The sequence below is a fragment of the Brienomyrus brachyistius genome, chromosome 16, assembly GCF_023856365.1.
Source record: "Brienomyrus brachyistius isolate T26 chromosome 16, BBRACH_0.4, whole genome shotgun sequence".
In the NCBI taxonomy this organism is placed as follows: Eukaryota; Metazoa; Chordata; class Actinopteri; order Osteoglossiformes; family Mormyridae; genus Brienomyrus; species Brienomyrus brachyistius.
The window spans coordinates 20,084,346-20,098,380 of NC_064548.1; the positions used below are offsets into that span (position 1 = coordinate 20,084,346).

General features: G+C 48.9%; 1 protein-coding gene across 9 annotated transcripts in view; it reads left to right on the forward strand.

Annotated features, from left to right (window-relative positions):
* map2 (microtubule-associated protein 2) overlaps positions 1-14,035 on the forward strand; it is a 76,619-nt gene that overhangs the window by 38,073 nt on the left and 24,511 nt on the right. For 8 of the 9 annotated variants that reach the window (XM_048978944.1, XM_048978946.1, XM_048978947.1 and 5 more), the window contains exon 4: positions 9,840-10,067. In XM_048978944.1, coding sequence (XP_048834901.1) covers positions 9,863-10,067 — 205 coding nt within the window. In that variant the 5' untranslated portion in view covers positions 9,840-9,862. Of the gene's footprint in view, positions 1-9,839; positions 10,068-13,671; positions 13,814-14,035 lie in introns of those variants that run through there. The other variant, XM_048978953.1, reaches the window with a different exon arrangement.

Here is a 14,035-nt window from a genome sequence, read left to right on the forward strand (position 1 = left end):
GACTTCCTGTACAAATCAGGAACGAAAGATCTTTTACTAATGTCAGACAGTCGATGTTTTTTATGTCTGTCCCACCTCTCATTAAAGTTGTAAAACGCCGTGGTTGTGGTCTCCCCAGGGAAAGTTGACCTCTGGCCCTGCTGGGCATCAGAAATCTAGAAGAGGAGCTGTGCTTTTGGCCCCCGCTCCTGCGCAGTGACCTGAAGGTTACCGGTGACAGCCTCGGATATCAGGCCTGCTGTCTCTGTTTTATTGTTAGGAGATGCAGGGTGTTGGGGCTCCTCTGACACTGGAATAAACAATTACAGTGAGGGGGGGGTGGGGGCGGGGGGGTCAGGTGTCAGCCAACTGGAAGCCCCAGGACATGTTGACTGAATTATTAAGGCGGCAGATTGGGGTCACGGGGACCTGAACTATCTTTCCTGTTGCTGCAGGTATTCTACACAACTGCGAAAAATCGAAACTTTTTGGATAAGCAGTGTTGCATTGCAGTGTCGCATTACAGAATTACACCCATCCATTCTTTTTCTGTTTCCACTAGTCCCATGCAGGATCACGGGGGTCCGGAGCCCAGTCTGAAAACTATGGCCGCAAGGAAGGGGAATATCCCAGGATGGGGCTCCAACCCAACGCAGGGCACACGATGCTGTTCAGTCACACATTCACACCTACCGAGAATTTGGCTACACTTATTTTCAATTTTACTGTATCACTGTAAGTTAGGGGCTCAGATCCATGGTTCGTTCTCTGTTACGGACTAGCATCCTGTCCAGGCTGTATTGCTTCATGGGATAACTGCTTTTTCCCTGTGATGTTGTCCAGAGTGGATCGAAGGCAACAGCGTAGGAGAGACTTTAATATGGGGTGATAAATTAATAATTTAACTGCAAAGCTTTATTTATTGTGGGGGATGATGAATCCAAATGAAATGTCGATGGATTACATCCCCCTCATCCCTTTTGGTTCCTACAGCCCTGACTGAAGATATTTAAATTTTTGTTCCACGGTCATAGTCCTCAGTAGCTCCTCTATGCGTTTGGTCGAAGTATCTGGCTGTACCTTATGCCACGCAGTGCTGTCCAGTCTCCTGCCAGAGGTATCGGTAAGGCAAAGCGGCAGCTCACGTTGTTATTTCTTCATTCCCGGGGATGGCGGGGCAGCCTGGAGCATGTGATGGCCAGCACAGGACGCAAGGTGTGCACCAGTTAGCCAGTTAGCACTGCTGTGCCAGTCTAATGGAAAGAATAATTTTGCATTGTTAAGTGCTGTCGTCGTACCTGCCATAAAAGCACAGGGTACCATTATCTTGCACTTCTCACATACTTGTTGTAACGCTGTCTTTAAGATTTATGTCTTAATATTCATTATCCATGTATCAGGCTTTGGGTTAAGGTTAGTGTTTACCTTTGTTTCTAAATCAGTCTTTGTTAGAAGAGCAAAGGTAGTGTTGGCACGACTTACCTTCGTTTCTGGCCCAGTCTGTATGTACAGACAAAGACTTCCATTAGCGCGGCTTTCCTCTGTATCTACTCCAGTCTTTGTCTGAAGAGGAAGGCTAACATTAGCATGCCCTACCTTTGTTTCCGTCTCAGTCTTTGTACGAAGCCCAAATCTATCGTCGGCGTGCTCTAACTTAGCGTCTGCCCCCATTAAGGCTAGTCTTAGCGTTGGGATTGTTTGAAAGCCTGGCTGAAGTGAATTTTGAGCTTTGGGATGTGGGAATGAATGTGTACGGAATGAAATGTACCTTTCCCAGGCTGACCTCCCATGGTGCACCACTGTGGCCTGAATGTCACAGGGATGTCAGACGTAAATGCTCCATCCCCTTTTCCTCCGGTGTATTAGAGATGTGCTTTATTATTCCTGTCATTTCCAGAGTTCTCACCCCCGTCACAGAACCCCACCCCATACCCCACCGAGCCCCCGAATGCTGTGTGTTAACTATGTGTTTTCAACCTAAAAACCTGTGTGTTTATTTTTTGATGAGCCCTCACAGATCACATCTGAAGAAACAGAAACAGTTAAACTTAGAAAATCGCTCCCACTGTTCATTCTGATATCAACCCCCCCCCCATTTTACTGGTCAGTGAAATGTTTACATGAAGTCAACTTCAGACAACAGAAGGGTCTCAACCCCTATTATTGACATCTGCTCTTCACTCTGGGACATTTGGAGATGGCAACTTTACTTTTCTCAAGTGTAAGCAAGGTTGAGCATTGCATGAACTTCCAAAGACTGTCCACCTGAACCCTTACTGCTTCCCTGGGTGCTGTAGGGCTTCTCTGCCGATGTTGATGTGACTTCTGGAGGACAGTGATGGAGAAGCACTTGTAATGGCCCCTCCCACATCGCTTTTGTCTGGATAGATAGCCAATATACCAAGTAAAAGGATGTGCATCCATACTGTATTTAACATTTAAGTCATTGCAAACGTAGATAAATGAATGCTGGCATTCTGACATCCACTGGCCACTTAAAATCAACCAGAAAAGGGATCTTTGGCATCGATTACTAGACAGGCTTTCTGGTGCGGTGCAGTTTTTGCATTTCCTGCCATTTTTTGTGCAGCAATGACTGCATCAGGCTTTCTGCATGGGTTAGCCAACATGTGGAGCACTCGGACAATTGGGGGTTTCCTGAAGGGTTTGATAGTAACAGCAGGCAAAGAAAATCCAATCACCGTGGTAAATAGGAAGCGCGACTGGTTGTTTTGGCTGACTCAGCGGAAAAAATGCGACTTGGCTCTTCACAGGAGTGTGGCGTTCTGCCTGACCCAGTTCTAGCGGGACTGAAGGAGAGATGGAGCAACATACAGTGGACCCCCCCCCCCCCCGCCCCCACATTTTGCCCTGTGTCATATTACACATGAAACCAGGCTTACAGAATACCCGACGCCATGCTGACCAGGATTTTTGCCATTTGGAAGGATCAAGCACCAGATTGTTCTATTGCTAATATAAAGACTTTTTAAGCCTATCATGTAAATGACTGAATAATACTTTTACGTAACACTTTATTAGAGGGCAGTAGAGACAGAAGGTAGAGCACGTCACAGAAAAGGTATTATCCTGGATCGTGTGCGTTCCTACTCAGGGATTCAGCAGAATGGCAGTTTGATGTCTCGGTGGAATAACGTTGGCGAAAGGATGCCAACTGATATCTCCACAGAAGATTCATCCATTCACCTTGTGACATAAAAAGACCTCTAACCTGGTCAGGTGTTATTCACCTGAGGGCCCCTGACATGACAGTGAGGTGAATGGTGACACGGAGGGCAATCTGCTGAACCTTAGCAGTGTTCAGGAAGCTGATCCTCCTTGGCTGTGAGCTTGGAGAGCAAGCTGATGGCCGGTTGCACCCTCAGCATGGTAAATGCCACCACACATTTAGGCCAAACAGCCAATCCCATGCATCTGTGTTGAGCAACCAACAGATGGTAGCTTCAGTTTTATAAGCACTTTGTAGTGTGTAGAGCATCTGAGCATGCAGTGGATGCTTCAAGTGTCTGATAGCAAGTAGAAGACATGGAGGTCATTAGGAAGCCATCTGAGTGGGAAGAAGGGATCTGACTGTATTAAACCACTCAGATGTATAGTACCAGTAAAGGTCTGGGCACACCTACTGAAAATCGCTTATTTTAACAAGGAAACAGATGGAGTGCTGTGACAGATGACCTGGCTCCCGCAATCCCACAGCCCACTAATACCCTATTGAGCTGGTTTGGGATGAGTTGGATCAAAGAGTAAGAGCAAGGCAGTCAACTTGTGCACAGACCTTGTGGAGACTCCTTCAGGACTGTAGGAGAAGCTTTCCAGGCGGCTACATCTGTAAGCTGGTTGAAAGAATGCAAAGAGTCTGCAGTGCTGTCAACGAAGCGAAAAGGGCTATTCTGAAGTTGAATACTTCTGTTGGTTGTTGCAATATTGGATATGAATTATTTAATTCCCTTGAGGCCTTTTACTATTTGGTGAATAACATGGAGACAAATGTGTTAAAAGTGGGTATGTCCACATGTGGGTTGACTGGTACTGTATATTAGCCGGGGCGGCATGGTGGTGCAGTGGTTAACACTGTTGCCTCACACCTCAGGGACCCGGGTTCGAGTCTCCGCCTGGGTCACATGTGTGCGGAGTTTGCATGTTCTCCGCATGTTTGCATGATTCCTCCGGGTACTCCGGTTTCCCCCCACAGTCCCAAAACATGCTGAGGCTAATTGGAGTTGCTAAATTGCCCGTAGGTGTGCATGTGAGAGTGAATGGTGTGTGAGTGTGCCCTGCGATGGGCTGGCCCCCCATCCTGGATTGTTCCCTGCCTCATGCCCATTGCTTCCGGGATAGGCTCCGGACCCCCCGCGACCCAGTAGGATAAGCGGTTTGGAAAATGGATGGATGGATGTATATTAGCCACATGGCTTTACAGAAACGCAGCAACTGAACCATTACAGGGGCCTGTACAGAGCCCAAACCTAGACCTAAGTAAAGTGTGTCTTTGGGATGAACTGGAACACAGAATTAGGGCAAGGACGCTAGCCTCCGCATCAGTGGACCTTATATAATAGTTTACAGGAGGACTGGGGCACAGTGGGCCTTCAGCATTTTGGGGAACTCCTCCTACAAGTGGAGTATTTGCACCAGGTCTTTATTCATGGTGCAATCGGCACTTCATTTAATTCCACCAACACTCAGTTATTAAATATACAAGTACACACATAGGCTTAATGAGTCCCTCACTGGTACGAGTCACTGGGTGCTGGCGGGCTCCAGTGCACAATCCCACACCACCTCCTCCATGGACTCAGGGAAGCGTGATAATTAACCCAAATGGAGAGGAGCCCACAGAAAGGCTAGCTTGGGGAGCTGTTAAAGGAGAACCTGCACCCCTGGACAGCCCAAGCCTGGAGGATGGTGCTCCGTATGGAAGGTTCTGTAATGGAACGTTGTCCAGGCTTGTAGGCCCTGGAGCTGCAGGTTCTTGTGAATGACAGCAGAGCTTTGGCTGCTCAAGCTCTGCATGGCCCCTCTAGTGAGATAGCAAGTAACAGACTGGTGACTTTCAGAGGAGTAACTCTACTTGCAGCTAATGGTTATAAGTGGTGACTGTAGACGGCTGGGTTCACCAAAGGCATAACTTTAAACGTGCAGTTTTTTTTCCACTAGAAGAGTTTGCCACCCTGATTTACGTTCCTTAAGGTTGGTTTGTCTGCCTTTCATGTCAAGTGAGATGAGGCACAGCCTTTGTGTCGTGTCTGGAAGGCAGAAGCGGAATGAATAGGGGCCAGCTGTCCCTTCTGGGGATGGGGTGGTCTCTTTTGGAGGACATGGACTGTGTCAGGACACGTGGCTGCCTGCCTGCCGGATCTGCTCCTCATGCTTGCCATTCCCGAGACTGCTGGCTAAGCATAGTGGGATGTGTGGATGTCAGCCCGGCTCAGTGTTTGCAGAAATGTGACTAGCAGCAAAGCTCACCAGTTAGTGAGTCCAGGCTTACGTTTATGGCAACATGAGTTCAACATGAGTCGCGGCAAATCCGGGTCCAGTGCAAAGCCCTGTTCAAGCCTTACACTCAGGCCCTCTTGAAAGCTCGTTTAAAGCTCCGTATGATTTTTATTGATGCGCATTGCTCAAGGATGTCTTGTCGATATGCTGCTCTTTACAGAACTTGCATCTGAGGCTGAATTTCCCGAATCAGATTACCCAACGATGAATCGAGTGCGATGTAATCTCCTAAATGAGCCACCATCGATCTTGAATCTGAGCCATGCGTGCCTCACAAGCTAAACTGAATCCCTGTCACAGTTAGCACATAGCGTTTGGAAGCAGATTCACGCAAGCAGAAGCGTTGAAAACCTAGCCTGTCTCATGCATGTGTCCCTACGCAGCAGCAACCAGCGGTATGGATCCGTTGCCATGTCAACTAGGCCTTAGAAGTAGTTGAGCGGAGAGGAGTGCTTATGAACCAGGAGAGCCATTAAACATGTGACTCCATCCCCTGTGGAAATCTGCCTCTGTGAATCATATTCAAATCAGCCTGCTGTCATTTACCCGGAGATCCACTGAGATGAATCTTGGACTTGGAGCATAGACCAGTGGCTCTTTGTGTTGAGGTCAGGTCAGCCGTAAAATACCAAACACCCTGGTGGAGAAAAAGTCGAATATCTAGGCCGGCAGACTCTCTATATGAAGCTGCTAGATGTTCTTCTCTGTTTGCTAACACCTTACTGGATTTCGCCATTCGGAATCCGGAGCATAGTTCTGCTTGTTAATCTCATAAAGGTCAGAGTTACGTTCACTGCTTTCAGGTAGATTGGTTCTGGTCTTCACGACCCAGGGAGTAACACATTTAGTGAAACAGTGCAGTTTACGCTGCTTGACTCATGCCTTGGGCTGATCCTCCTATGCGTGTTACAGCACTGAATTACAGCTCAACATGAAATTGGTGCCTGCAGGGAATTCAGGTGTTCACACTTAAATACCCACTTTAGAGCCTATTTGTGTATTTGACTCTATTTTATCTTAATTCTTATTAAAAATGTTATCTAGAAGGTCATGGTAATTTGTTTCAGTAGTTTTGATTCTATGAGTTTGGCTTCGAAATTAGAAATGGGAAAGAAATTTGGTATTGGAGTCATTCGGTCTGGAGTCATCTAATGTGTGACGTCAGGGCAGGGTTGTGAGAACATGATTCCAGTATCCCGAACTGACAGCACCATGCTCCCGGCCCTCCTACTGTCTCCTGCCCCTCCACAACCCGCTGATGAAAGAACTGTTACAAGGTGAGAAGGGACATTTATGCCAGTGCACATTTTCCCCAGCAGAGGTCAGTGTGTCCACCTCATATATCATGCATGTTCCTCTGTATACTGTAAATAAGACACGTAAATAGGCAGCGGGTGATGGAATTTCAGTGAAGTAATGAGTCAGGCAATTTATGTTACAGTTCAGATTTTATAATAATGATTATTACATTATCAAGCCTGATAGTGGTGGTGATGTAGTAAAGTGTGTGGTTGCATGGAGGGTTTGTTGAGAAGTCAGGAGGCCCTGGGGAAGGAGCTGTTCAGGTTTCAGCTGTTCTGTTCCTCAGAGGTAGTGTTTCCAGAACAATTGGTGACCTGGCTGGGAGGGGCGGCCCGCGACTGTTACCGCTCGTCCGCTTGTCCTGCAGTTGTATAGATGTTCAGTGAAGGACAGCTTGCAGCTAATTACCTTCTTGGCAGAAGGGTTCGCGGTGTGCGGGGAGCACGTGCAGTGAGCGGATGCAGTGCCGCACTGGACCGTCGTGGAGACCATCGCCCGCTTTCCATAGTGCCTCTTCAGAGCTCCACCAGAATATGTTTGGAAACCTTCTCCCATTGCCCCAGGAAGTACGCCTCCTGCTGGGCTTTCTTACAGTGAGGGAATCATGTGCTCGTCCTGTTTGAGGAAGCTGGAGATGGTGCTTACTGGGACCTTGTCTGAATTCAACCTGCTTACAGCTGTATTGTTGTGGGGGGGCTGTGTATTTTAAGGAGTTCAGGGAAAAGCAGGCTTCACTGAGGAGAATATCAGCTTAGCCCAGCAGTATAAAAACTTTTTCTGACAGGGCCCCCCAGGGCTGATATATTTGTCCTGATCCCCACCATACACACACTAATTGTTGTTTATTTTATCAGCATCATATAATGTGTACAGGCATATAATGCATATAAAGGTTGCAATTTTGAAATAGGTCTGCCCCCCCCCCCCCAACCCATAGTTCTCTGTCCCCCCCCCCCCTGCAATTCCTTTAAGCCCCACCGGAGGGGGGGGGGGGCGTATTCCACAGTATAAATGCCGCTGGTCTAGCCTGTGTGCTCTGCCACTGTGGCACATAGACAGTGTACTACATTTAAGAAAAAGTCTCCGAACCTCTGGTTTAAGCGCCAATCTTTCTGCTGCCACGTGCCAATGATGTGGACATGAGGTCAGTTCAGAGCAGACAGGCCGCCGCTCGCCGCCCCATGGCGAAAATTGTCTGCTGCCTCGAGATTGGATTTTACGTCCAGGGCAGATCATCCCGATAAAGGGAACAGATTGTCTCTCCACACACTCCATTACGCATTGCAGTCACTGCCCTAAGCAGAGAGGCATGAAAAAAACCCCTCCCCTCCCACCAAAATGAATAAATAACAACAATAGTCACCCTGCCCTCTTTGCATGTCGCTGTCAATCAGAAGCAGGCCCCGCCCAGTCCCTTCTTTTTCACCCAATCCGACAGGCACGATCTGATAATACGGGTAGACACTGAAGAACTTCCTTAGTTGTAATTTATGCTGGAAAAACCCAGTGTGGTGCTTGGAGACATGTGTTTCTCAGCAGTGTTCTCCTTTAAGCATGAAAAACACACAGCATAGCAGATTTTTACAGATCAAGCCTGTCATACTTCACAAGAGGTGTGTGTGTTGAGTTTATCTGTGTGTAGATGTGAGTACAGGGCAGCTGAATGTATGTAGCTTCTACCCCCCCCCCCCCCCCCCGGTTCTATGTATAGAATATGTATGCTGTCCAGGTTCCTCTGCCTTGTTACAGTACATACTGGCACAGACCCAGTACTGAATCAGCAGTTATGGAAGATGACTATAACAGTGATGTGATATGACAGGGGAGCAGGACTTCCAGTGTGGGGGTGTTTATGATACTCAGTCAGGCCTGTCTGAGATCAGCTCAGGGGTCTGGCTGATGATGGATGTCCAGGCCTCCAGCAGGGACGTCCGGGTGGGGAGCTTTCAGTTTGTAAGCCTCTGTGAAGATGTGCTTATGCTTCACAGATGAAGTAGCCCATCACCTCCTGGCTGTGGGCTGTCAGGTAGGTTCTCGTGTTCTGCAGTGGACATTAACACATATAACCACCCATGTTCGGTAGTTCAGTTTATGCGGTTGTGGATTTGATGACCAGTACCTCTCGTGAAACAGGAAATGAGGTAGCAGATACTCTGGAGTGGAAATCAGACCACTGTAGGACACCCAAGGAAAGTGGAGAACCTGATGGGGAGATCTGGACATGTGGGGTGGTAATGCCTAAAGTGGCCTCACCTGGGCAGACGAGGTTTTGATACCCTGAGGTGGTCTGGGGTGGGTATGGGCTATGTGTGTCTCTTTGGGTGTGTCACCCAGTGCTGTCTGAGTGATTTAACGCAGGACACGTGGCCAATTTTCTTTATACTGACTGGCCTTCGGCATAAACATGCTCTTCATTAAAATGTTTTTTGCTTCACTGCTTTGCACATCTAATGAGTACATTGTTGTGAAACATGGGGGGGGGTGGATATTTTAGGGGAGGCATGAGGTCAGGGAATAAGGCCCTCTACTCCCTCTTAGCGATTGTATCGCGTATAAGGAGAGCTACGTCAGAGCAGGCAGCTGCGTGATTGGTTGTTAGGTTTAGAGAACAAAGCAGTAACTTTGGACACTGCTCAGTCTTCCTGCCTGAAGTATCTCAAGGGTCCTGATGAAATAACCCCATTCCATCCTCCAGTCACCATGTCACCATGACTGGGAAGTGTTGAGCTCCTCCCAATGTCCACCAATGACTGGGAAGTGTTGAGCTCCTCCCAATGTCCACCAATGACTGGGAAGTGTTGAGCTCCTCTCAATGTCCACCAATGACTGGGAAGTGTTGAGCTCCTCTCAATGTCCACCAATGACTGGGAAGTGTTGAGCTCCTCACAATGTGTACTAGTGACTGGGAAGTGTTGAGCTCCTCACAATGTGTACCAGTGACTGAGAAGTGTTGAGCTTCTGTCAGTGTCTACCGATGATTGGAATGCTTTGAGCTTCATCTATATTGTGACCCGCTCTTTTTCTACTGTCTGTCTCTACAGGAAGGACAGCCCTTCTTGTCTCCATGGCAGACAGTCGGCAGCCCAAAGACAGCAGCCCACAGTGGGGGCCCCCGGGGACCGCGGAGCAGGGATTAGCTGCCGGCCACGACGACAACGATTACTCTTCCTACAGGTCATTCCAGCCTGGTGCAGCTGCCGCCCCCTACTCCAGCGCCCGGGAGAATGGCTTCAACGGAGACCTGTCAGGCGGACATATGGTGACCGCGGGTAAGGACAACATGCACAGAAGGCCAAGGCCACCCTGTGTGCTCTGCGGACTCGTGCTCTCATTGGTGACCACGCATAATAGTTGTGTTGTATCTGAGGAGGAGCCCGAGAAATGTAGCCCGCCCTCTCTGGTAGACTCCGGTAGTGCAGTCAGTTTCATATTGGCCATGTCGCACAGCCCGTGTGCCAGTAGGAGGGGCAACCACAACAGGATGCACGCTCTTTATGTCTGACAGCAGGATGCACGCTCTTTATGTCTGACAGCAGGATGCACGCTCTTTATGTCTGACAGCAGGATGCACGCTTTTCACGTAACTTAGCTGCTTCCCGTGTGATACATAAATCTCTACATTGATGCATGATCTGTCTGTCGAAGATACGCCTTTCTATCCTAAGCGGCCCTCAAAAACTCAGATTCCCGTGGTTTTATCCAGCTGTGCTAATCAGCTTAGATTTAGTTGCCCTTTTCGGTTATTCGCAGTTTGACTCCGACCCGGGAACTTTCTTAAAGGTGACACCGTCTGTTGACATAGCATTTCGTTGTTTCTTGGTTCATTTGACAGCCACAGTGCATTTATTATGCTGCCGTGTAGGAAGTGCCAAAGAAATTCAATTTTAATTACAATGGCGATAAAGATATCTATTAACAACATTACTGCAAATATGCCAGAGTTAGCCAAAAGGATAGTTTTCATCTGTAGTACCTGGGTTTTACAGTATAACCCTGTTAGTCTTACAGGTCTCCTGATGGCTGTGTGTCTGCGTCCCTCTATGTCGTCCAGGAGAACAATTCACTGGCAGCACTGGATTCCCCTTTGCTGGAGATTGTCCCAGCTGCACTTGGCACACTGCTGCCCTCCAGTGTTCATTAAGGCAGTGTGCATGTTAATAGGAGGCACTGCAGAGCTGCATCTGTGAAGACACTTTTCTGACATATCAGCGTATGACGAAGAAGCAAAAAGAACATTCTGATGACCATGCGACCTTCGTGTAGTAAATTTTTAACTTGCTTTGGCGGCAAGCTTGCTCTATTTTTGGAGTTTACGGGGACTGAGAAGGGATGGAGAGGAACGGAAATAAAAAGGAATTCAGCATGTGCACCCTGGGCGTAGTAAACATACCTGGTTACTGGGAATGGGACGGAATTGAGTCGTAAATGAGGCAGATGTGGGAGGAATTCTCCCGATTATCATCCCTCGTCAAAAAGCAGTTCCTTTCCCAAGATAATATAAAATAAAGTCCAGTAACAAAGTGTTTTCTGATGTACCGTAGACAGCCGAAATTTAATTTGACTCTAAATATATCTGACTTACTATTCATTTGGCTGTTTGTTTTGGCAGCGATTCAACCAGAAACCAGTAATTACAGGTATTAATGTAACACAATCAGAGTTTCATAAATGTAGATCATGAGATCTTTCGAAGGATCGAAGCTGGTGTTGTGAGATTTTTTAACGGGATTTGACGGGATTGGTTTAGATGAGAGTTAATTAATAATTGGCAGCACTGGCAAAAATGCTCATTAGCGTAACACCCACACACTGCGAGCCCCAAGATGACAGCCCTTGTTCATGGCTGGCATGCGACGATGACCCTGCAGGAGAGTGGCGTGCTGAGGAGCTGTGGATCATCAGAAGGCTCTGCGCCCAGCCTCAGCCCCCTTCCCCCGACCCCTTTGTTTACATATGTGAGTGTGTGCCGCCTTGCAAGTCCTGAGATGGCTTGTGTGGGGGAGGGGTGGGGTTTGACCCCATCTTGGCTTCGTGATTGCGGTGGTAATTAAGGCCCAGTGCTCCCCCTCCCCCGGCCATACAGCAGCAGCTTCCCGTCAGTGTGTTGCCATGGCAGCAGCTCCTACACAGCCCTGTGTGCTGAATCCCTTTTCCTATTCCTGATTCTTGGCTTGCCTGGCTGCCGGCTCTTCCCGGGAGGTTGTCTCCTTGGTCCCCACTGGCCTGCTGTGCCACATGTCACGCTGCACATATGTTATCCTGAATTACAGTGCCAACATGTGTTCTTGTAGGTCTGATTTTATATGATTAAGATTCTTTATTTGCCTTTTGTACATCAGTACGCAGGAATTTTTATGCAAAATATAGAGACTGTAACATATGACATCCAACAGGATTGCACAGCACAAAACAAGATAAAGGCCCTCACAGTGCCGGCACTATGGCTGGGTTATTGTAGGGGTGTTTCTTAATACCAAGAGCGCAAAGACCGTATTTGTGGCCTTTGTCAGAGCGGTCTTTCTAGCTAAAGACCTTGGGGTGCAGTGACTCGTGGGATTGGTCTCGTTCAGTGAGGATGCAACTGATGCATCCCTGATATTTAGGGTGGAACAAGACCAACATCCGGGGATTTTTGCTGTCCTCTGTACTTCTCTTCTTTGTATCGGAACCGGTCTTCGGAAATGGAAGACGACGTGAAACGGGTAAATGAGAACACAAGTACAGTCCAGTGCACATATTAAGAAACATCTATCGTCTTTTGTTGCCTGTAACTGCCAGAAAATGCTGGTAATGATTGCCACCAAAGAATGAGGCTATGGACTGCATGCCGCGTGTGTCGTCCAGTCTGTAACTACCGGCGATGTTGGTGTTGCGCACACGCAGTTCACCGGCTCGTTGCATCAGTAGCTTCCCAGAACCACCAATGCCATGTATGCTGCTTTCTTGTATCCATGGCAACATCACTCGGCCCCAGGCCGCGGCAGGGATCGGACACAGAGATCACCACGACTTCATGGAGAATCCCGTCATGTTAAATAGCCCCGCAGGTCACATGCAGATGCTGGAAGACACAGGCTGACTAAGGGGTTCGTGTTGCAGCTAAATCACAGCCACCCCCGCTTAAATGGAGGGCGTGTCTGAGCGCCCCCCAGGCTTGGGCACTGCGTGGCTGTGCTCCGCTTCCCCTTTATTTAAAGATCTCCCCATTGTCTTAAATTTGCAGCCTGCTCCAGATGTCTCCTGCCGTATTTGTGTTCACTGCTGGCAGACACTGGCTTTGAAGACAATTTCCACCCCCTCAACCTGGTAATTTAAACGATGCCTGCCCTCTGTAAGGATCCTGAGCCCAGCCAATGGAGATGGGGGCTTAGAGGTTTTTCATATTCACCTGCTGCCCACCCGCCCCCCACGCTTGGCTATAGGCTTTAGCCGTCAAGGACAGAATGTCATCCCAAGGTGGTACCTGTGGGTTTGCTGCCGGCGTGGATCCAGGTGACGCTGACGAGGTCGTGTCCTCATACTCTGCCCGTGTTCATGAGCGTCTTTCTCTAGGTGCTCTGGTTCCCTTCATCAGATCAAAGACGCATGATTGGCTGATGGCTGTCAGCCTGAATATAGAAAATGGATGGATGTCTGGGAAGCTGGTAGTGATGCAAAGCTGCTGCCGTGGGATGTTGACTGTGCCCGTGTGCCACAGCGGGACCGGGCAGCGTGGGCCAGCTGGGGGCGCACTGCGATCTCGGCGAGCTGAGGAGGACGAGTCCTTGTTGCCGGGGCAACAGATTTGCTTGCACGCAGAGGGGTCCTGGCATGGGGTGACGGTGGGCTGGCTCTGCCCGGCGCTCGCTTGCTTGCGCGCGTGTCTGAGTGTGTGCGGCGTGGGCGTGGCAGTCCCGTGCCGAGGAGCCGGGCTCTAGCTGAGCGTGGCACCGTGTGGGCGCGGCATTCCAGTCTGGATCTGCGAGAATCGACGTCTCACGCGGAGGGAAATCGAGGAACAAAGGAAGCGGTGGAGGTAGGGGGGGGGTTCACACAGTCTGCATGAGCGATGGGACAGGGGCACTGACCAGTCACAGCGGTGGGGTTATTTTGGTATTTCTTGTGGGGGTCCTTGGCCCTTAGGAGTCTCTGTCTTGTGTAGCGTCAGCCTGTGTTTGTGTGTTTGCATTGCATTATTGCCTGTATGTCAGGTGCGTGTGTGTGGACACATATGTAATTAAATGTGCATGTGTGCATG